This window comes from Bombus terrestris, chromosome 10 (assembly GCF_910591885.1).
Source record: "Bombus terrestris chromosome 10, iyBomTerr1.2, whole genome shotgun sequence".
NCBI lineage: Eukaryota > Metazoa > Arthropoda > Insecta > Hymenoptera > Apidae > Bombus > Bombus terrestris.
In genome coordinates this window covers 9222199-9246353 of record NC_063278.1, presented here as the reverse complement: position 1 = coordinate 9246353, position 24155 = coordinate 9222199, and the positions used below count along the sequence as shown (strand labels likewise).

Here is a 24155-nt window from a genome sequence, read left to right as displayed (position 1 = left end):
ATCGTGTACGCTTTTATTCGAATGGAAATTCATTAGGCTCGCTCGGTGCATTGTAAACAACGCGACCGCGAGAGGAGCGGGGCATCGGAGGCAGGAAAAAAGGCAGAAGGCGAGTGAGAGAGAAAGGAAGGACGGTGGATGAGATAGAGTTAAGGTTTAGTGGGGGCGAAGAGGCAGAACGAGAGGGGCAGGAGGGTAATTTACAAGGAGAGCCCGAGCCTCTCGAGCGGATCGTGAGTTCGAGGCACGGAAAGGTGAGTTCGGCCGACGGGCGTGCGGTATCGATATTACCAATAATTGTCGGCCTGAAAGGTTATCTCAAGAAAGCGTGCATAGCAAACTCCCCACCGACGTGGCCGATAAGTTATGAAGGCTCCTCGCGTCCTTTGCTTCCTCCTCAAACCTCGACCACCATCCCCTCTCGACGTAATCGTCGTGGATCGTTGTGTGAGTCGAGTTGCTCGATGGCCGAGCTTGTGCATCGTGGATCGTGCGTCGTGTGGAGCTTCGACACTTCGGCATCGTCTGTAACACGGCTGCACCGGGAACGCGCGTAACCGTAGCTGTAACTGACATTTTCCCTGGAACGACGACGTTGTTCGATGCGAATGTACGGCAAATGAAATTCAAACCGTTGAAAGGTGGCACGTACGACATGGCCACCAGGGAGAAAGAGAAAAGTGGGACGACAGAGCGCGCAAGGGGCAAGTCGTCTCTGGTTGGAAAGCTTGCGTGGTCGCCTAATAACGATTATTATCGGAGGAACGAACGAGCGAGCGAGTCTCGGTGGTTCTGAAAGGCCGTCGATCTTCGAGTCGTCTGTCGGTGGCTTCGTTTTCGCGTGTTTTCAGCGCGCACCTTTCAGCCTAGCGAGCGAGAGACCAACTCTCTCGTCCCCTTTTAAACGCGCCGCGTTCTCGACGTCATGCCGGGCACGGTGTCACGCCGTTGAAACGCCGGATGAACACCGATATGAAGTGAATAAGACGCGCGTGGGACATTCTTCTCCCTCCACCTTTGCCGACCCTTCCTTCGCTCTTCCTCTTTTTCTCTCGTCCTTCCTCTTCTCGTTCTCGTAACCGTTTGGAATTTCAAACGGACGGATCCTGATTACGGTACAATTTGCGTCGGACGACATTTTGTAGACGATTTATATCGGGCGTAAAATAACAGACAGGGGTAGGTTTGTCTACTGTGTTGGCGCGAGAAAACGGAGAACGCGATAGAATTTCTAACAAGCCGTTACACATGTGCGAATTTCGTGCGGCAGCTTCACGGCGTGTTCGCTCTCCGTGTAATTTTCGAACGAAATGATACAGCGTGCGTCCGTCGTCGGTGAAAGCAAACGCGAGAAACATCGTTCGCCTCGATCCCTGCGTCCTTCACCTGCGACCTCGTACGAGATTTCAACATCCTGTCTAATTTCAGGAAACTAGCATGGTATCCATTACCCTACACAATTATGCTTTTCCGATAAACGTTTCAATCGTTGGACGAACAAGCTCAAAACGATTCTTTCGCATTCGAAAGCGATTTTCCCGCTAAGCTATTCCATTTGCGCAAGCTCGCTCGTACTGTTAATCTCCGGAGCTCTACAATGTTTCTTCTGCAACAATACGTCGGCCCGACAGTCACGGCTAAGCGTCATCGTTCATGAATCTCAAATCGACGACAGGTTATTCTTCCTCGCTGGGAAAGTAGAGAAAGGTTAAAGGATTAACAGTAACTCACAATTACGATGCCAATAGTCAATGGCGGCGCACGCGTCCGTCCATCAGCGCGACGTTAATGCCTGCTGGAATATAAATAGATGGTTACCGCGTGGGCTCGACGTATTAATTATCGTCCCGACGAATACGGTGTATTGCTAAAGGGGCCAGACAGCCGACTCAAGATGGAACGAGAGGAAAAGAGAGAAGAAACTGTTGGTCGGGATACTTCTAAACCTAAACGGAAGTAGATTGCGCTGCGCTCGTTTCTCATTGCTTTCCCATGAGCTCTCTCGTGAGTATTCTCGCGTCGAACCAGATCGTTTCCAGCAACTTATAACGGTATCACGGTGGACAGTGGCATTGTGGAGCGCGGAATAAAAACGGCTGGGCCCGTCACGCGTATTAAGAGCTCTAAAGATGCGGATCTAGTAACGAGTCGTTCGATCCTCCATCGTGTTAAAGTTACGCAGCGGCTTAACGTTTTGTACTCGATTTCTTAACCGAGCATATTCCGCTTCTCCTCTTTCACTCTCTTTAATTCTTTGCACCTCAGCGTGAAATATCGAAGTCGCGTCGGCAAATGTTTATTTGTTGCTCGTAATAATATCGTGCTTATTATTCACGACGCGTGTTCCCCTCGATTCCTCCTGCTTCTCGTGGCCGGCGAACAAATTTCTCTGTGGCTCCTCCGGCGCGCGTGTTTATATCGTCGACGTAGCGGGAGAGGAACGTATCCGACCCGCGAGCGAGTAAATGATATCCGCTCGGTGTCCCACCTTTTGCAATGCCATAAACAAGAATTCACTCGATAATGTATTTGAAAGCTCGTACGTTTATTTCAAGTCCGAGACGATCCCTTTCTTTCGAATTGGCCGAGGCGGGATGGCGTGGGGGTTAGGGGGTGGTGACGGTGTATGTCCATTTTTTTCCTCTCCCGGATTGTATAACCGCGAAGGGAAAAATGTATGCGCAAATATATTTCGACGGTCGTGGCTCGCCTTTATACGCTGCACGCCTGCCACGCTGGATATGAATTTTCGTGCAGCATCGTTGTGCACGTGTATTCCCACCATCGGGCGCCCATATTCTCCCCAAGTTCGCGCCCAGTGGTGCTCACTTTTGCCTCGTCTTTTCGTTTTATCCGGGATCCTATGTTATTACCCCGAATACCTAGATTCCGAGATTCTGCTTGATATTCGCGATACGTTTCTCACGAATAGATCACAGCGCTATAACTAGCGATCTTTATGCATTTATGGGGAACTATGAAATGCAAAAATTTATGTAAGGTACTTGTTCTGATAGGCGAAAGAAATTGCCGTTTAGCTTTCATTCTAAGAATATTAAATTGCATAAATATCCGCCGTGTACTTATTAAACTTTTACGTAGCCAAGCTTGTTAGAAGCATCAGTCGTTTAATTACATAATAAAAAAAAAAGCAAAAGTCTGTTGAATGTTACAATTTTTTAATTTCCTTGGAATCTACTTATGTGATTTTCTTGCGATAAGTAAACTCATGGAAGTAAAACTAATTTCTTCGAGAAGTTCAATCACGTATCCAGATAATGGAATTGCGAAATTTGCACAAAGTGGCTAGCACAAATTTTGTCTTCCGAGAAACTCATCTAGAGATCTTTAGTAGCGTAATTTATATCTTATCGAATACCAGACTTCTACGAGGCAATGAATCAGTCGACAGCACGTTTCTGATTATAAAAAGTAGCCTGTACAAAAGTACACGTTACGAGAGTCTTTAAACTTCTCAAAGTGTTCCCTTTTCTTCGTTCAAATGGTAACGCGTAATCATGTCGGTAGAACCAGCTGGAAGCAGCTGTTCGCCTCGACTTTCGCATCAAGCTGCCACGTTATCTCGGCGAAATCCAGGAAGACAGGTTGCTGGATTTGTTTGCACGTTGCGTTGTTAGGCCCGTGCCGTTCGCAGAGGTCGGCCTCTCCACGTTCCGTGCTTCGTTATCGCGTTGAATTACCGCGCTGCATTTTTATTCGCACGCTAAGTGTATAGCTGGATAACGCGCTCTCGATTGATTTAAACGGTTCCAACGAAGTTTCCTATTAGATACGATTCTCTCTAATCGTAGACCTCGAAAATCCGCCTCTGTTCTCGTCTTTTCGCATTCGAGCTCCCTTTTAAGTTCTTGAGAGCTGTTTCTTGGTTTACGAGCGTGCCCTTAAGGTTTAACCCAGGGTATTGCGAATCACTGCTCGACACACGTAACGCGAGAGTCGCGAGGAAGACCTTGATTCTCGGGTTCGAGGAAGGACAGGTCGATACGCGCATATACACGCCGCGTGAATCGTTGACACTCGCATAATACACATTTCGTTTGCGTAATTAACGCGTTGATGTATAGTTACACGGGCCGGTGAACGGAAACTCATTCATAATCCGACCACTCGCCACTCTACGATTACTCATAAACGAGATACGTATCGCGTGAGCTTCTCGAGGCAGGGGGACCGAGTTGGTTTTTGGCGTTCGTTACACGGGCTGGCCGTACGTTCTTGACCGTAAAAATGTTGCGCGACACTGGGATTCCCGTTTGCCCGTTCCCTTATCCGTCCGTGTCTCGTTTTTCGTATCTTCTTATCACCAGTTTGGTCAAACCGGTGGATCGTATAAAGAATCTCAGGATCGGGTTGGTAAATAATTCAGAATTCTCTGCCAGTCTATTCGTCTAGCCTTTCAACGGGGACTCACGATAGAATTGCAATTACGTACACGTGTACGTGTACGGCAACGTTCGCGTTGGCTTGCGTGTAAAAATGGCAACGACAAGCGGAAGCAGTTTTCCCGGGGCTTGTGCGCCGATGAGACGACGAAAGACGCATCGTAACCGCGGCAGAAGAATAATTTACAACCGGTCGCTGTCCGTGCTCGTGTACGTTAAAGGCATATACGTCGACCGGTCGGATAATAATTAATCGAAATCGGGCTCCGTAACCATCTGTTAATAACATCCTCGACAGCGTGTAATCATCGAAATGGTAAATTTTCGCGAAATTGTGGCGAATCCCGTTCGCCGGTTCGCGGTATCCATCCGCATATTCATCCACACACAGTCAGACATCGATTATCTTCATCAGGAGCAGCAAGTAGCACGCGATTGTGAATAATTCAGTGTTCATTTGTGAGAAACTCGAACCACGTGAGAGGGGCTTGGAGAGAATGCGACTTATTAGCGGGTTCGAGTTAATCTAGCATAGTTGCGCTGACAACAGCAGCGTTCCGTAACACGGGAGTCGCGATGGTATGCACTTCGTGGACTTTTTCACCCTGAAAAGGCTACGTAAAACAACGGAGAGCTGCAGGCGGTCTGTGTGCCCGTTCGTGGCAGAGGAAGGGGCGAAAGAGGGAGAAGGACACGCGGCGAGAATTACGTAAAGAACGAGAGGAAGGGTGAGAAGCACGGTCACGAAGGGAGATGAAACGATCGCCGGTTGTGCGGAGGATAATAGGGAGAGAGAAAGGGAAGGGAGGCGGATGAAAAAAAAGAATGAAGGGGAGAAAGAAGAGGGCAGCACGGTGCGAGGGTGGGAAGCAACGAAAGAGCGAGCGAAACAGCAAGAAGTAGATTGAGGTTGATAGGAAAGAAAATCGCACTCGCACGGCGTCGTTAGCTTGTTAAGTTGCACGCAACACCTTCGGCTCAAATACCGGATACACCGGCCTCCTCTTTTCCTTCGTGTAACCGTGGCCGCTCTTTCTCTTTCTCATCTGCATCCCACGAAGATATTCTCGACTCTCTCGTTCCTGATCTTCCTCTCATGGATGTGTTCTTTCACTTAAAGAATCTTCATCGAATTCGTTGCTGCGCGATCTTTTACCAATTCGAGGAACTGGAGAAGCGAGGCTCGCTCGATACGACGTCTTCACTGCGGGCGATCTTGCGTTTCCATTTCTTTTACAACCGCCTGCCGCATCGCGTTCCCTCGTCCGTTTCTTTCGAGCTTGTTCTTCTTCCATCAGTCGACTGTTCGCCGGTTTCTTCCGCGAACGGAACTCGACAAGATGGAGTTTTTCCTGGTCGGTGCGCTTGACAGAGGAAGCCGTGTCCCCGTCTGGAGGAGCACAAGGAGCGACCCGCGAGAGCGTGCTCCGGCTGAAATACTTTTTCACGATATTACCGGATAAATGGTATTAGCCCGGAGACAGGACGCTCCGGGAAAGAAAAGTTGAACGAGGGATACACAAGGAACGCGGAGAAGCAGCAGCTGAGGAGGCGCTGAATTATTCCTTTACGTCTTTCGATATCGACGTTCGCCCGAGCTACTCCGCGTCTACTCTCGGCGTCGCTTACCGGCGAAAGAAATGCAAGTCAGGGAATTGCATTATGCACGTATCGTCGCTGGGCTGGATTGATTCGTTTCTTCGTGTTATTAAGAAGTTCCTCCGTGCCTTTGAAATATGCACCGCTGTTCCGTTGTATTATTCAATTGGGCTCAAGTACGATTCTTTATTACCTTCACATATTCGCCGTTCGATTTTACGTTTCCATCTCTCTACAACTTTTCTCGATGTTTCGTATTTTGAACAGGCTGCCACGTTTTATAACACACATGCAAACCGAATCTTTCGATCGGTATTCGCGTTAAATTAATTACGTCTCACTTGAACGTGTCCATTCGCTGAAGTTAGCAGCGGCTGTTAATTAAAAAAACTGGTGGAATCGTGGAAAGGATGGAGTCGCGCGTCCCCGTGCATTAGCCTTAAGTGGGCTCGTTTAATTACTATCGCGGCTTATGCGCCTGTAAACCGGCCCTAAAGGACGATAGCCGGACTCGATTCGACTCGTAAGCCAACTCCTCGACTCGACTCTCTCGCTTGGCTTTCCGCGGCACCAAGAGGACAACGTTCCCGAGCAGGACGAAAACTCGAGGGCACAGAAGACAGAGCACGTTTCTTGTCATAGCCCGTTGGAAGGATGGTGGAAGGGCGCTAACCGTCCCCACCACGCCTGCTTTGGTGCCCGGAGGAGCAACTGGGCAACCGAGCAACCGAGGCATGCGAGCATGCAACCAGACGAATACCTACCTACTCGTGAAGAAGAGTGTTCCTCTGTCGAACCGCTCGGCCGTGGATGCTACCGGGCTCCGCGGGATCGGCTCGATCGGTATTCGACGTTCTAGCTCGATGACATATATGGCGTAAAGTCAGAGAAGGAAAGAAGAGAGAGAGAAAGAGCGAGAGTACACAGTGTGTAACAGAAAGGAAAAGGGAGAAACAGAGAGAGGAGAAAGAAAGATCGGAGGAACGATAAGTTAATAGATAAAGGATCGGTTCGAAAACGCTGTCGAGTGGACTTGTCGAGCGTTTTCGGTGGACCGTCGGGAATGCAGAGGCGATAGTTCGAGTCTCGAACGCTTAATTGCTAATTGAAAATTCTTGGTGGCGCAGAGATACGCGGTGGACGGTCGTCTAAAATATACGGCGCATAAGTAGCGGTAATGAGTTGTAATTTTTGCGAAACGACCAGAGCTTGTGAGCGCGAGTAGAGGGAGTCCACGATTCTTTCTGTATAACGTAGAAAGAGTATGCGGCAGCCATTAAGCCGGCTGAATACGTTATCTGTAGTAATTGTAACAGTTTAATCGCGCGCGGTTGGATTTACTGTTAATGTTTCTGGTTATCGCGAACCACCGTACTTCGTTTCCTTCGTTTCCAATGAAAGCTTCCCTCTTAGGGTCCAGTCCTATCTCGACCTCCAGTTTTCGCGTTTTCTTTTTTCACAAAGTGGATGTACATAAGTATGTACGTTGGTCAGAAAAATAGTCCGCTACATCGGCCGTGACTGTTCTCCACGAGAAGCCAAACGCTCGTTGCTCTCGCGCGCGTGCGCTCACGGGCGCCTGCCCGCGTCCTTACGAACCGTGAACTCACGGAGAGGAGAAATTACAGCCGTGGAATGGCAGAGAACGACGCCGACCGATAAATTCAGGCCGCGTAAACGCGGGTATTAATCATTGGCCAGAGTTCTACTTATCTCGATCATTGTATAACTTAATTCTCGGTTCTCGCGAGGGAAGTTACAAGGAGTTATACATGCCCGGAATCAACGATGACTTTCTATAAATTTCGTTGTAGATAAAAGACGACTACCGCCATGGAAGATTTCCATAATTTTTTGGCCAGCCATTGCGCGATGCCACGGTAGAGGTATGCTTCGGGAATTTCGATCACTCGCAGCTGCGCGCACTTTCTTCGTCGGCAGATGTTCCCTCGATGACCGCAGTCGCGTGTCTATGTGTTTTTGTGTCACACTTTCCGTCCCCTTGTTTCGCCTACTATTTCTTACGAGCGTTGGGTGCTCTGCCACCCTTTGGTCTTTAGGCGTACAGGGTTGCCGCTTTCGAACAGAGTTTTCCCGCTTGATACGAAGCTCGTTGGAACGCAGAGCGCATTGTAACCCTTCGTGGGTCAATTTAATTCCTCGGTTTCCCGCGCGGGCCAATTTATGGAAGTTTGGGACAGATATATTGCCGATCATAAATTCGGGACCACTCCTTGGCGGACCGAAAAAGCGGGCAGTTTTATGGCTTTTTACGAGGCTCGAACGTTCTAAACAGCCCTATCAAAAAATGTGAAGTATTGCTTATTTCATTAGGATCGCTGATTTATTCTAATTGAAGCAATTAATTCGGTTTTGGAGGCGGTCTCATATTCGAAACGTTTCTTAACTTCCTAACATCAAACTCACTGAATCTTTCGTCTTAGATTTACATTTTATTTCTCTATCTTTTGCCCTTCTTTTTCAATACAGAGCCTTCTTCGCTGCTAACTAGTTTGATACCGCATCCAAAAGAACAATTTCATTTTAACCAGTGAAATGATTTATTTCGATCATTCGAAAGGTATTTGAGCGGAATAAGTAAACCCCATAAAGCATCATTTTGCAGTGCGCAAACTTAACAATCTCCAAGATAATAGTTAAAGAATAATGTTCACAAGCATCATAGCTTTTCTCTACTTTTCAAATTACATGGTTAATGAGCGTAACTTCCGAGCATCTCAAACGTCAATCTTATACTTTCAAGATTGACTTGTCATTTTACACAAAGGGAAAAGCACGAGTGGGCCGATCGTCCGGCAATAACATAGCAGCGGTAATAAAAGCTCGCTCTCGTTACCGGTTAATTACGCATAAATAATTGACGGAGCAATAATAAAGTTTCGCGAGGCGAGCTGCGGCGAGTAATTTCGTCTGATTAATTTAAAATGCGGACGGTCCGGGAACGGGCTCATTATCGGCTCATCCGCTGATAAGCGTGCTTAACGATCGGGATGAGATGCGGTTGAAAAAAAATGTTCAACCCCGTTGCTCCGTTGGCCGGCTTTAACCAGAGACGAGGCGTGTCAACGGGGTCCCATGGTATTATTATGAGCGAAGTCTCCGGGGCCAGCTCGTAGCCCCCAGCGTGGAACAGAGACGGAGAAACGGTAGAAAAACGAGGATAAAGAAGGATCAGAGAGTCGACACGCCCCGCGACTCGTTCCCGAGTAGAAGCTGCGCTTGCAAAGAGTTGATTAAAGTCACCGGTCCTCTGCAACTTGTATTTTCGACCTCTCGAACCTTGTAGAGGCTGGATCCGATTCAATGTTCCGCGAAACTGCTTTGTAATCGATCGAGAGACGCTCGAGTCCCATGGTGTACGTTTTCTTCCGGTTGTGTGTCAGTGGATGGCTCGCAGACGGACAGTCAGGGATCCACCTTTTTCGATCTCGTGTATAATAATATTTGCCCATAGCTGTGACGATGCTCCCTTAATAAATCGAATTATCGAACATTTATCTCGGTTCGTTAAAAGTCGATTTAGTCGCCGTGGTACCCGTCACAAACGAGTCGTCTCATACATACTTATATAAGAAACGACCGAACGTTGATACCAACTGTGATGCTTCTGCCGTTCCTGGATCCATCCGATGATCTATCCTTTCGAAGAGAAGAGAGATCTCCCTTGCTGTTCTAGCGGAATCGCTCGCAGCGGAACGTTTTCTTGGAATAACCTTCTTTGTTTCCGATGAACTTTGTGCAACTTTCTACCTTTCGTGCCTCGGTTAATGCTGTTCAAATATACTGGGGTTGTCTGTCTTTTTCTACTTGTTCGTTTTTTCCATCTCTCGTTACTCGAGAGAAAAATTCCGCCGTTACATCTGGTTTCCGTTCCTCCGGCTGTTGCCTCGGACTTTCCTTCGTAGTCGGCGAGCCGGTCGGTCGTAAGGGTCGTAATTAATACCGCCTCGACGATCGTTGCGACGTAGCCGGATTAACGTCGGCGTTTCTACTCGGCCGGCTATTCGAAAGTTCCTTTACAAAGGCTGCAAAATCATTTCTACGAGTTATTATGATGTTACCCGTAGCTGGCGCGCCAGCACCGGTCCCCCGGTTCCATCGCGACGATGTATATGCAAGAGGGATATGGCGGTGTAACCGACTGTACCTTGGTCGCATAATCAGCAAGCCTCGACGGCTACGCGACGGCGGGCAGCGCGCGGCGGATAGCGCACGTGTGAAATATGCATTCGCTCCGCGAGACAATGCGAGCCGGACACTAAATTCTCAATCGCGATAACTAAACTACGCGGCAACAGTCGCGTACACGCAATCGTACACGCGAATATAAAGTTCACGTGCCGATGTCGCTTGTAATTGAAGATACGATTCTTCGAGAGGGACTGCTCCGCACGAATTCCGCTTTCGATTAAACGTCCTCCCTCCTCTCCGTGGCTTCGTAGTTGTCTTTCCAAAATCCCACGAAATCGTTTAGTATCTTTTTTCCTCCGAATAATTATCCCTCCAAGTTCTTTCCGAGCTTCTCCAACAAAGCCGAGGTAAAATTTTAAAAGGAAAACGAGAGAAGAGGAACAGGGAAGAAAGTAGAAAAGTGGAAGGAAACCAAGTCTCGCATGTCGCACGCGTTAAACCGTGATCCCCTTGGCGAAACACACGGACCGTGTGTCCCGGGCCCTCTAATCGGTCTACTCCGTTTTACAAAAGACCGCACGAATCCTCCATTTGCTACGGCAAAAAGGGGCAACGGCTATCTCTCGGATGCATCGATGCAACTGTGGGGGGACGATTTCGACTAACGATGCCTTCCGCTCATTGGTCTTAATCTGAGCCACGAATCACAATCGGCCTCCTCTTCCTAACATGGCCTCGGCCACGACGGTGGAGCACCAGTCTTCTCTCGCGTGTGCCGTTGCCGGCAGATAGTGCAAACAGAAATTCCGTTATACTGCATAAAGCATCGGACCACTCTAGCCTTGGCACGGGGGAGGGAAGAAGGTTGGCAGGCATGCGAGCTGCATTCTCCTGGCTGCTTAACTCGCTGCTAGCGAGCGAGTTAGCGAGCTGCTAAACGAACGAGCGAACCGACGAAAGAAATGTTCGAAGAATAAGCGGCTACCTTCTTCCCTCATCCCTTCTTCCCTTCCTTTCTTCTTTCTCTCTTCTACCCGTATTTTATCGTCCCTAATTCATTGTTTCCTACGCCACGATCTTTTAGCTTTATGCTTCGCCATTATGGTTTATTCTCCGCGGCGAGTTCGCTTCCTCGGCACGACGGACCGCGGATATCCTTACGCGTTCGCTCGTTTTCTCCTTTCGCATCCCCTCGTTCGCGTCGTGTTTGTTAGTTTTTTCCGAACGGCGGACTTCTAACGCACAGCCTGTGCACGAGCTTTACGATTATCGCGTCTCCTCTCTCGTCTCTCCCTTTTTCACGTTCTTCTTCTCTTCGTATTTTTATCGTCTAATCGGTTTCCTTTGTCAGATATATGCGTATTTGAAACTGTATGTCCGTCTATCCGTTGTTTCGCGTGAACGCTAACGGATTGTTATTTGGAATTGGAACGTTTGATCGAAATATTTGACCCATCTCGGATTTTTAGTTTCCCGTATACCTCAGACTCTTTCGTAGAGAGTTTAATATTCCAAATAGCGTTCCGCAGGCTGAATATCGGTCGTGCGGAACTTTTCTCTAAAAACAAGACCGGTTCCGCGAAAGAATCGACCGACTGAATGACAGTACGTAGGAGAACTGTAACCCGCGGATATTTCCGCAACTCGTAAACTCGTTCTCTCCAAATCTAATATTCGAAATGGATAGCAGCGACGAAAGTACCTAACCAATCAAATTCCACATATCGGAGGGATTCAGTCTTGATGCTCGTTCAGTTTATACCTCGATCAAAGGCGGCATTTGGCTTTGCAAAGAGCAGCGGTAACCGGTATACACAGCCAAGAGTCTAAAAATCACTGGTCACGTTTTTTCTGTTCGCCGGCAGCTTGAATATTCAACGAAATGTCCATCGCGCCCTTTGGCTTCGGCTCCACCCTCCAGTTCTAGCGCATGTTCTTAATCATGTTCCTCGTTGCATTGGTTTTTTACAGCTCGTATCGGCCTCTACTTCGATCGATCTGCTACACGATCGACCAACAACGCACGATCGATGTGTCTAAACCGACCAGCCCAGTGGTTTCAATTCGCTCTCATAATTCTCCGTGATTCTTTTTTTCGCGCACGGTAGTCGCAACAGGTTGCGCGATATCGCCGATTTTTCCACGCCCCGTGAAATTATAGCTCCGTGAGTCCCGGCCTAGCGATCCTTTCAACGTTGGAAGCTGAAACGATGCGCAGCACTGCTTCGTGATATGTTGTTAAGGGCTTGTTAATTACAAAAGTGGCCGAACAGGATCAGCGGACGGGCAGTAGCGAGGTAATGGCGGTGGGGATTCAACCGTGTTAGGTGTTCTGATAAAGAGAAAGAGCTATTTTCCATCCAGAGTAGCCCAACGTCAGCCGTAAATACTTAATACTCTGATAAGGGAAGTAATTGAACCGAGTAAATACGTTTCTAAGCATCCGACTAAAGATACACGACTCGATCACTCCAGGTCAAATTTATACGCGGCATTTGCAATTCATATTTTAGTAGTTGTGTCTCCGTGTCGCACGCGTATGCTAAGTGTCCCTGACGTTACTTTCGCGTGGGGGTCTCTCTTGCTTTGTAGTTGGACTGAGGTGTTTCGACGAATGAATTTAATCGGAAACCTGTTTCTCGAGTCTGGCAAAAATTTTTTAGGCTTACTTCTATTAAAGTAAAGGAATGCACGGCATTAAAGATTAGGTTGAATTCCTTTAACCCTCTACGTACAACAACGCCATGTTACTTCAAAGTTACGCATTTTTTTAGAAATTATTTCGTTTCATCTTTGTATTGCCGCTTTATCGTCAAGCAGTTTAATCGTAACAGTGATTCTTAAATCTTCCATAAAACCAAGAGAAAAATTGTAACCAGTGGAATAGCAGAATCTCGATTATTCATGCTCTACATAGCATGGCACACCTCTTAATACGAGAGAAGATTATTTTCTTCAATTTCTGTTCTTGCGTCTGGACTTTTTTCCACAAGAAAGCATCCATGAATATTCCATTAATCGGTGTTCTGATAATCAAGATTCTATCGTGATCTTTTTCCCATGCACGAAGAAGAATCCTGTTATAGAAGGCTGATAATTTGTTTCAAGCATTGAATCTCCATGTTACCACATTTAAATCGTACTGTACTTTATTCTACGCGATTAAATTCTCACAAGACAAATATCCAAGCAAATACTGAAACTTTCTCAGCCAATTTCGCGTGCACACTGCTGGATTACCCAGACACTGTTTTCTTGGTCCGAGCGTGGCAATTATTAACGCGTAATGAGAATTCCGGAGGGCATTAAGTAAAACCGCAACGCAAGGGTGTGCGAGATCGTTTCGCGTCTTCCATAATTCGTGTAATCGCGTTTGCCGCGCCGTGACACATATTCGCGTTACTCATAACATCGTGGCAGCTTTGCGTCATATCTGTTGCGCATCGGTGGAATTGCCGGCCGATTCTCGCGCCTTGATTACACGCAGATTACGCGCAATCATAGACAGCGATAGCTCTACTACCCGACACGGTTACATATCAATGCGAATTGCATTCCGCGCGGCTGAAATCTCGCCGACCGACATCGAGTCCCTGGCATTTCGGCCGATCTATCGATTCCTTCCATGTTCGTTCTATTAAATTGTTCTCCTGATCTTTCAGCTGATAGCTGCGGGTAAAAATTTCGAAACAATCCACCTACATACTGTTACGCTTGTTACACGTTGCTTTTGTCCGCTGTAATATAGAAAATTTATTTTGACACTTGTACAGGCAACCAAAATGTTCACGCTTGATAGGCAACTGGGCACCTCTCGCGTTCTATTAAATAGATTTATTTTTATATATTCCTGAAATTGTTAGTTACTCTTCTTATAACCAAGTACAATTTTTAATAATTTTATTTTAAAATATTTATTCATGCACGCTGTTCTCGATTATAAATATGTTATAAAAATGTCTTTTTTCTTGGTGTTGGGACAATCGAAATTTCATTTCTTAGTATAAAAAAAGCAGCAAGAACAAGTGGAGAAACTGTCACAATTGCCTAAAATTGTATTTAAGTTGTCCAACAAATATATCTGAAGGTTCGCTACTAAAAATATTGTGCTGAAATTTGTACTTTGAAGACGCGAATCAACGCAGTCTTGAACGTGGAAAATGTAAATGTGTCTAGCATAAAATATTGCTAAGGAAATTTATATCCGCAATTAATCATTAGAAATTAACCCGATTGCTTGCACGAAGATTAACTCTATCTACGTTAATTCAATGTTGATACATCATTGCCAATTCATCGATACTAAACCGTGGCTAACTGGAAAAGAAAATTTCCTAGGAGCTCGTTTAATTTAATTACGAGGATCGATCGAGAACATACAAGTTTCTGCTTTATGTAAATGCTCAGGGTGGCGGACGCGAACTAAATTTTCCGGTCAGTGCTATTTCTTCGGCCGAATCGAATGGCGATGATCGTGAATACTAAGGTACCAAAATACAAAATAATATAAGGTCAGAGGGACTTTACATATTAACGAAGATAAATTTACCGTGAAAATGTTTAGAATGTCTCTTTCAATTGCCTACTATTGTTCGTATCGTTGAACTCGGGTATTACGGTGAGAAATCAATTATGTCATTGAGAAGCGGTGTCTCTCTTACTTCTATTCATTTCCCATTCGCCTTTGTAATGAGAACGATCAAAGACTCCGGAACGAGGAACGCCGTCCGTACGGTCTTTTACCAAACTATCTGATTTCTATTACAATGAGGCGGCCATTACTTATTCCGTTGATGTAACGGTAACGAAACGTGATGACAGTGTAAACAGACGTGACTCGATTAGCATAAGGTATTGTTTCGTAGTGAAATTTTCTCTTTCTTCTCGAAAACCGGAAGTTTGCGTACGTTTACGGCTTTGTTGTACCGCGGCGAGAGCAAATATTCAATGATTGTCATTTAAGAGGTGCGTTTAAAATATGAATTGGTCGAACGAAACGCCGTCGATCGCAGGGAAACGGGTCTGCAAGAATAACACAGAAAATAAGAAGGTGTTAAAAACATAAAAATAGAGCATTTTATTGTTTTCAGTCACAGGTTTTTATTCTAATGTTATCTTTCACGTCGTCGAGAATAGTTTGCAAGTGGACAGAAAAGAAGAATAAAACACAGAGGAGTCGCTTGCGAGGAAAGCTGAAGGAGATTGTTTTACGTTTGTACATTGTGTTTGAATTATTTATAGCGGATTTTGCTTTAGTTTTCTTGCGTGACGCGCACCTTTTTGAATCCGACCGCCGCAGGTTTTCAGTGAAAAACATCGACCTTTCTTCTACGGAATTTAATGTACCTCGCTCTTGGAGCCTAGTCGAATGACGTTCGAGCACGGATAACATCTACAAAGGAATGAAAGAAAAAAAAATAAAACAAAGGCGGACCGTCGAATTCAAGCAGAGACCTCGCGTGGCACGCGATTTTCTTCGATTCGAACGACGTACGCAAGAAACCACGCGACGCCTCCCGTTCAACGTTTCCGGACGAAATAAATAAGATATGTATAGAGTTTGCACGCATTAATACTTTACAAAAGATAGAAGATACAAAAAAGAAATCGCCCACGCGTCAGCTTTTACCGCCGTAACGCGCAAAGCTGTCTCGTAGCTGGGAATGAAGTTTGCCGGTCTAAGTACAATTAAATACACATTGCATTAACGCTACGATTAGAGGAGGAAGTGGTATCACTGTGTCAGCTCGGCGAGGTGAACGTGCACTGGTTGGAAACTCGAACGACACAGAGCGACTCGAAACTCGTCGATCGCCAATTTACGATCGCTTGCGCGAGATTTTATTCGAGGATTTTCGACTTGAAATCGTTTTCGAACCGTTCACGATCGACAATTTACGGGCACGAAATGATTACACGTCGATGATTTATTTCTTTTTCTCGCGATCGTTCGAATTATCCATTCGATCCCACGAATCGAAGTTGAAGCGTATCGTTCGACAAGGACCGAGATGTATTCCACAGATTCTCGCATTTCGATTATCCTTCGTACGATATGACGCGCGCAGGCTCTTAGTAAAGGTAAATCCACATGGCACGCCGTGAGCATAGCTCCATGTGCCGCGGTGTGTATCCCGGAGAATACACACGTTGACGGTACGCGAGAGTATCTCTCATCCGACGAGATCTTTCACGCACTGTTAACCCTAAATTAACCGTGAGCTTGATCAATCGGGGAACAGTCTTAGTAGACGCAGAAGACGGGAACGTATTTACAACGACTTTAGGCTATCTAGCAAACTCACTGACTTCGCTGCAATGTACAGACACTGGGACGCTAAGTCTCGTATATCCCCGTAATCACGAGGGAAGCACCTTAAATATTATAATCACACATTCTCTCTCTCTTTTTCTCTTCCTCTTCCTCCTTCTCTTTTTTCTTATTCTCCGTTTCTTCACCATTTTCTTTTCTCTCTATTTACAACAGCACACACTCTCCGATCCCTCATCGACGCACTTCGTTCCTTTTCTTCGTTTATAATTACGTTTCTCATTCTTTTTTTAAACATTTATACAGATAGACATTCACGAAGTATTTACACTCTATACGCACATCCTATATGCCACCGTATTGCACCATAGGTAAACGCACTGTGGCGAAGTCGCGCACCGATATATCTCAACTTCCTTCTCCCTTTTCTTCGCTCGCGCCCCGTTTGAATTCGTGGCGACGCCCACTCCCACAGTCCACCGGAAGAATAACGCATACGAACGCGGCTATCCACGCATATACACATTCACACGAACGCACGAACACTAGAGAACGAAACCACAGAGAGCTCATATGTGCACGGAGACAGTACGCGATCCGTTCGATGTCCTGTTGTTGTGCTGCCGTCGGACTGGCGGCGGCTGCCTCGTCCTTTGCGTGGTCCTCTGATTGTTCGGTACGTCCGGCAACGCGAACCGAAGTTTCTCCCAGAATAGCTTGTCGCCCCACTGCAAGTACGTGTTCGTCTTCAGGTATAGCCTAATGTCTGGGTCGAGGTCCCGCTGATGAACATCGCCCACTAGCACCAGGATCAGTCGGCGTCTTCGATCACGCAATACTTGATGGTGCGCCGATTTGAAATCGAACCGACACCACTCGGACTTGATGAAGTTTTCAGACAGGACCATTATGGTTCTTCTCGAGGATTCCACCGCTTGGACTATGGTGTCTGCTATGAAGCTTCCGACAGGAAAGTCCCGGTAGTGCAGACACAATTTATAGGAAGGATTCCCCATCTCTAAGACAGGCGCCAATTCCTCGGCAACAAACGCCTCATCTTTAGAACTGTAACTGACGAAAGCGTCGAACAGTTTGTCTCGATCGTCCCGATCCACTTCGTGGTTTCGATAGAATATCCTCACACCGAATCTCGAGTGGAACCATACGCGAAGTTCTTGACGGAACACGAATCCCAACATACAGAGGAGGACTACCAATAGAGAGCCAACTAACGTAGCAACTAAAAGTGGAAGATAGTCCTGTAGCACTTGTTTCTCGATGATGGTCTTGGTATAGTTACGGTGCACGTCGTTGTCGATGCTACTAGCTCCCGTACACACGCTATCGTTGCTTTTCTCGCGATCGTTGTTCGCCACGGAGAACCCGAACTCGTTGTCTGCGAACACCTCGTTACCGAACGCCTCGAACTCCGTCACGTTGTACACGCAGCGCAACGCGGACGCGTCCGTCACGCGAACGTTCGGCTCGCGGATCCACTCGCGGTAACTTTGAAGATAGTCACACTCACAGGACCATGGATTTCCAGACAAACTGATTTCGATAGAACCGGGTAACGTCCACACGGCTAGAGTCGTCAGCCGATTGCTCTCCAATCGAAGAATGCGTAACGATCGAAGAGAAGAGAAGGTGTCGTTGCCTATCGATACGATACGATTGCGATGCAAGTAGAGAAGTTTCAGAGCGTCCAGTCCTTCGAATTCGTGTCCCTTCAGCTCTCGAATCTTGTTGTCTTGCAGGTGAAGGTCCTCCAAGTCTCTGAGACCGTTGAACGATCGATTTTGCACGATCTCGATGTTGGAGGAATTGAGAAACAGCACTTTGAGCTTCTTACGACCGATAAAAGCGTGACTGGACACCCCGCGCAGGTCGTTCCCGTCCAAATAGAGCCGCGTCGCGTCCATCGGTATCTGTTCGGGCAACTTGCTTACGTGCCCGCCATTCGAACAGTCCACTACATTCGCAGACCACGATTGATCGTGGTAACACGTGCAGTTCAAAGGGCACGTCATCTCGCAGTCGCAGGCGTCAAAGTCGCAACAGTGGCACAGGGCGAAGCAGTGGGTATCGTATTTGCAGAGAAACTGCGAGTGAGATGCCTCGACCAAAGGTACGAACGCGTGCTCTCGATCGTACAGAAGTTTGCAGTAAATACTCTCCAGATCCATGACTCGCGGTTGCACTCGAGTCTGGTTCTGTCTGTTGACGCGTTGCAACCACTCCATGGTACAGTCGCACAGGTACTGGTTGTCACCGATGTAAAATTCTGGCAGCGGTTTTTCCGGTGGCACGGCGCTGATACGCAACGCGTACGGTTCCAAGTTACGTATCTGGTTTCCTTTTAACTCGACCGTCGTCAGGTTGGGCTTCTTGAAAAACGAATAACTCTGCACCTTGGAGATCTGGTTGTCGTTGAGGTAGAGCCTCTCCACGCTCATTGGTATCGCGTTTCCGGTGATCTCGGTGAGCTTGTTCTCGCTCGCGTCGAAGATGCTCAGCTGTAACTGGCTCTCGATCTCGAAGTAGTTGCCCAGCTCTCGTATCTCATTCGAGTGGATGTCGAGCCATTGCAATCCGGTTGGTATCATCGCGTAGTCGAACCATCTGAGTTTATTGTCGCTGACGTTGAGCCAGACGAGATTCGGCAGATTGGTGAAAAGGCCGGCGATGTCCGTCAGTTGATTACCGTCCAAACGGATCGCTTGGAGGTTGAGATTCTCGTCGAAAGTGCCGGGTTCGATGTACTGTATACGATTCATCGCGAGATTTAATATCTTGAGCTCCTTGATACGATCGAAAACACCTTTGGTAAGATTCCCAATATGATTTTCGGTTAATCGAAGCCCGTAAAGCTGGGCCACGTGGTCGAACGTGCCGGTCGGTATCTCCGAAATGAGATTCTCGCCGAGGTCGAGGGTTCGCAGAAGGGGAGTGGCTTTCAGCGCGTCCGGAACGGACTTAAGCTGGTTACGGTTCAGGTGAAACTCTTGCAGGGACGAGGCGTTTCTCAGGGAGCTGGGGTGGATCGTGTGCAGCCTGTTGTTGTCCAAGGAAAGCAGATTCAGCACGTAAAGACCGCTGAGCGTGGTCGCGTCGATAACAGTTAGCAAATTATAGCTGAGCAACAGGGTGTGAAGATTATAGAGCGCGGAGAACGTGTTCTCCGGTAGAGTTTCCAGGAGATTCTCCTGTAACCGGAGAATCTGTAAGCTGTACAGGTCGCGAAACACGGTCGGATCTAGTCGAGCGATACGATTGTTAGATAGATCGAGCACCACTAAACGTACCAAACCACTGAAAGTTGCCGCGTTCACCCACTCTGCGGTCAACTCGTTATGAGAAAGATCGAGCACCAACAACTGCGTCAGTTCACTGAACAAACCGGGCGGTAACACGTTCAACGTGTTGTTCCTCAAGTGAATCTCCTGGATGTTCCTCGCGTCGCTGAAGAGTTCGGGTGGCAAGCTAGCGAGCCGATTGTCCGCGAGCCTCAAGATGGCTAACGAGGAGAAGCCTTCGAACGCGCGGTCCGCCATGAAACTGATGGCGTTGCATCGGAGGTCGAGACTGTGCAGCCGCGTTAAACCGGAGAACGCGGCGGTCGGCAGTGATTCGATGCTGTTGTTACTTAAATCCAATTCCTTCAAGTTCGACAAACACCTGGATGCTCCGTTGAACCGAAAGCTCGTCACCTCGCGCAATCGATTTCTCGTCAAGTTTAAAATTTCCAGATTAACCAGGGGACACAGCGCACCCTCCGGTATACTCCACATGTTATTCTCGCCGAGATCCAATTTCTCCAATTGCCTCAACTCGTCCGTGAACGCTCCGGCCGACACGTCCAGTGCCATCGCCGACCAGTCGGTGTTGTGCGTCCTCACGGTCAAATTACGCAACTCCTTCAACCCTTTGAACGCGTCGTCCGACAGGTTACCGATCTTGCAATACTCGATTACCAGCTCGCGCAGCTCGACCAACGGCCTGAAGCTGCCGGCGCTCAGCGAGCTCTGGTAGAACAACGCGTCGCTGCATTCCAGCCGCAGACGGACCGTATGTTGTGGTTGTATCACGCTGAAGTTGGTGTTCTCCAGCTCGCTGTTGATCGTTCTCAGGCGACAGACCAACGAGACGTCATCCTCGGTGTCACCGGTCGCGACCCACTTGCACTCATCCGGCGCTTTGTACCGGAGCGCTTTGCTGAGAGACGCGCCGAGGACACCGAATATCGTGCCCAGTAATATGGCGAAGAACGCAGGACTGCCCCGCATCTTTCCGCCCGTTCTCTTAATCTTCCATTAAATCTCTCTCGAGAGAAAAAGCGAGAGAGCTCACAGAGAGTGTCCCCACGGCGACCTCCTCTATCTGTCACGAAACCGGCCGCGATCCATTTAAGTCACGGACCCACCGATCTCTACCTCACATCACCCATGTCACTTCTGGTATTTCGCCTTTCTTCTGGGACTTCGCATAATAAGGGACGCTGCTAGACTTGCCGCGTTTATCTTCCGCGATCTAAGATTTCTCCTAGATATTTATATTTTTACGTTCCCCTTGCGGTGTACGATAAGCTTTATAATCCTGGAGATTTCATCCTAGAATACCACGAAAGGCGTATTTATCCTGAATCGCTGGTTGATGTCGGCACACTGTGTGAAACGTGACGCGCATGGGTTCACCGACCTCCCGAGATTATCGATACTATATACTCGTCGAACCAGAGGATAAAAATCGTTGAGCGACGAACGAAAAGTCACGGATGTTTGATACACGGTGTATACAGCTCCGGTAAGACCCACGGTTCTCCGAGGACTGGTTGGCAAGTTGTAAGGCCCGAAGTGGCACCGCTACCCTTGCCCCTCCGCCTACCCTTGCCTGTTTCTCTTTGCCTCCCTTCCCCTCTCAGCTGTCCTTCCTTCCCCCACCTTTACACCTTCTCTCCTCTTCGTCGTCGTCGTCGTCCGTAGCCGGGGCCCGACGTTCTGGCAAGCCTATAAAAACAAGACAGGTACACTCTCTGGGCCCTTACAGTGGCTCCTCAGCATTTGCAGCCTCCATCCACCACGTCCACTTCGTTTCCTTGTCCCACTCTGTGGGATTCTGTTAGCTCGAACCTCGTTCCACGCGCGTTTCGTATCCTCCTCGTTCCCCTCCTCGTCCTGGTGTTCCCCATGGCTCCTGCCTCCTTCTCTCGCTCTTCCTTTCGTCTTTTTCTCTCTATCGTTGTGCCGGCCGTATTGCCGAGTTCGATTCGTCCGTGAAACCTTGCCTCACCGTCATCTGTTCTCACATCGTTTCTACGATTCTGTCACGACGAATGAAACCTCGAAAAAGAATGTTTGCTCAATGCCTTTGTGCGAATCCCGTTCCCATTCGCATTCCAGTTGTCGCGAGTCCACACGGCTAGTATTTTGCAACTAGTCTCCCTTTTCCCTCTTCTCCTTTTCTCTTTTGCGCCAGCTTTCGCGCGCGCCTCTTTCTCTACCTGTCGATTTATAATCTACGCGAGTGGCTGCTGTCTGTGTATCGAATGTGTGTTACACGCTGGGATACATTGTTCTTTCGTCCGGATCACGCAGGATTTTCGCGCAATTGAAAATTCCCTGCCTGTCCAGTATAAACGAGAGTTAGTCGTGGATACTAATCTCGAGAGGAAGCTACGCGTGAATTGCAGACGAGCGCGCGTATTTTTATTAGTATCCCTCGAAGCGTGGGGGAACTTCGTCCCAGGGGATCTCGTAAAATCTTCGATGATCGTCCAAGTAACGAGAAATAATGGAACTATAGAGAAAAGAACACCATCCACGTGGTATATAAGAAAAGAAGGACGAAGAAAAGAAAAATAAAGAGACAAAAGATGTGGAAGGGTTGAGAAGCGTGTGTTACGTTGAATGGGGTGCGTGTGGCTCTTTTGGTAAAAGTAACAAGTGAAATACTTTCCTTTCACGGGGCGTTTTCCGCTTCGTCATTATTAGCTTTATGGTCTGTTTGGGATTCGCGCATTCCCGGGTCCCCATTGAGTGTAAAACGATCGGCCGCATTGTGTCAGGAATCGTGTGTTAGGGACACGTCAAGTGGTTGCCCACAGAGGAAGAGAGCGAGAGAGCGAGAGAGAGAGAAAGAGAGAGAGAAGTGCGCCTCCTTTCAGAAAACAGTGCTCGGTAGCTTCCATCTCCCGTCGTTGAAAAGTGATTTGTTACCTTTACCTGGGCCAAAGTAGGGGCCCAGCATTGGCAGGCTTCCCTCTCGAATACGTCGTCGTTCCACCGGTTGATTTACTCATCGAAATTCAAATAAGAGGATACATCATTTTCATTGGCCCAATAAAAGTATCATTAGTAAAATGAATGCTGGCTGTCCGCTCTTGATTCGTTCCAGTTCCAACCTACAGTGTATCCTTTGCCTCGTTTTATTTCGAACCTCTGGGAAAGGGTTTATCGAAGCTCTTGCGAAAGCTTCGTCAAGTACGACATCAAGTACTTTCAGGTATTCCACGGGGGAAAACGAGAGTCGAACAGGACTCGTAATTGCGGGGTGGCTACAACGAAATAACGGATAGTGCTCACTGTCATTAATAGCAGCGGGGGGAAATAAATCGTACTGTGGAAGTGAATCTCGCAGTGGGTATATTTTATCGTCCGGTTTCATTGATCCTTATTACAAGATCTTTACCAAGGCCGCGGGCTTAAATCGGTATAATATTTCACCTTTCCGCAGCGGTCGTCTCTCCTGCCGTGGTAATATCGTCGATGGCCTACGTTTTAGTCATCGGGTATCCGGTGTTTCGCGAATTAATCGCGTATCACACGTCTCACCGGCGAAAATGTGACGAATATTTTGGCGCCTCTCTTTTTCTCCCCGTCGTGTCGCCTCTCATTTACACGGAAGCCCCCGTGTTTTTCTAGGAAAAAGTCGCACCTTTCCTCGTAGACGACAGCCTGCGTCTACCTGCAAAGTAGAAGACGAAGGCCGTGCGAATACCAAAAGCAAAAGAAAAGATAGTCAAATCATCGTTCTAAAATTCCTGAAGGGAAAAGAATGTGGCCCTCTCAAGTGCGCTTAATTGCACCGTAAAATCAAATAATCGCCTTCTCAACTGCGGATGTTACACGGTACGAAAGAGATGTTCGCAAAAATTACAGTCCGGGTGCCGATAATTCTTTGGAATCGTTTAGGGTAGTGGGTATTGCGCAATCCTTCGCGAGTCGGAGCCACGAAAAGAATGGATTCCCATGATTTCTCCGGGAACCGGCGATCCAACGCCACTTTTTTCCTCCCGGCTGTCGGGTTTGATTAGCGAAGCGATGTGAATGAGCCTTAAGAAGGAGGATGCCCCGATGGCTGCGCCGCTGAAAGGTGGCTAGCTGGCGGCTGGGATCGGCGAAAGCGGTCAGTGATCGCTGGGGCCTCATGTTCGTCTCCCACTCTCTTTTCCCCTCTTTGACTGCCCTTCCCTCATCCCTCCTTTTCGTTTCTTCGTTCCCCTCTATCCGAGGCCCCTGCATTCCCCTCCTACTTTCGGCTCGAACGCCCCACCAGCCCGCCCCTGGGCCTAGTCTCCTTTCAACGGTGCAGGTGACGGGGCATTCTTTTAAATCTAATCAACTACCGAACCTCGGTCCGATGTATACAGGGTGTTACCGAACTGGCCGGCCTGACAGCATCCTTAAAAATAGGATACCGGTCGAGTCCTGACAAGGTGTCCACTTATCGAG

The 24155-nt window shown here is 47.8% G+C and overlaps 2 protein-coding genes across 2 annotated transcripts in view; one reads left to right on the top strand and one right to left on the bottom strand.

Moving 5' to 3' along the window:
- Positions 1 to 24155, top strand: part of LOC100647583 (lysine-specific histone demethylase 1A) — a 101367-nt gene that overhangs the window by 27095 nt on the left and 50117 nt on the right. The window lies entirely within an intron of this gene.
- Positions 15198 to 21339, bottom strand: LOC100647698 (toll-like receptor Tollo). Its single transcript, XM_003398155.4, has one exon. The coding sequence runs from the start codon at positions 20709 to 20711 to the stop codon at positions 16995 to 16997; it is 3717 nt and encodes a 1238-aa protein (XP_003398203.1). The 5' UTR covers positions 20712 to 21339; the 3' UTR covers positions 15198 to 16994.

What these genes read in the sequence shown, in the direction of transcription:
- LOC100647698 (XM_003398155.4), bottom strand. Translation starts at nt 20,711, where the DNA reads ATGCGGGGCAGTCCTGCGTTCTTCGCCATATTACTGGGCACGATATTC.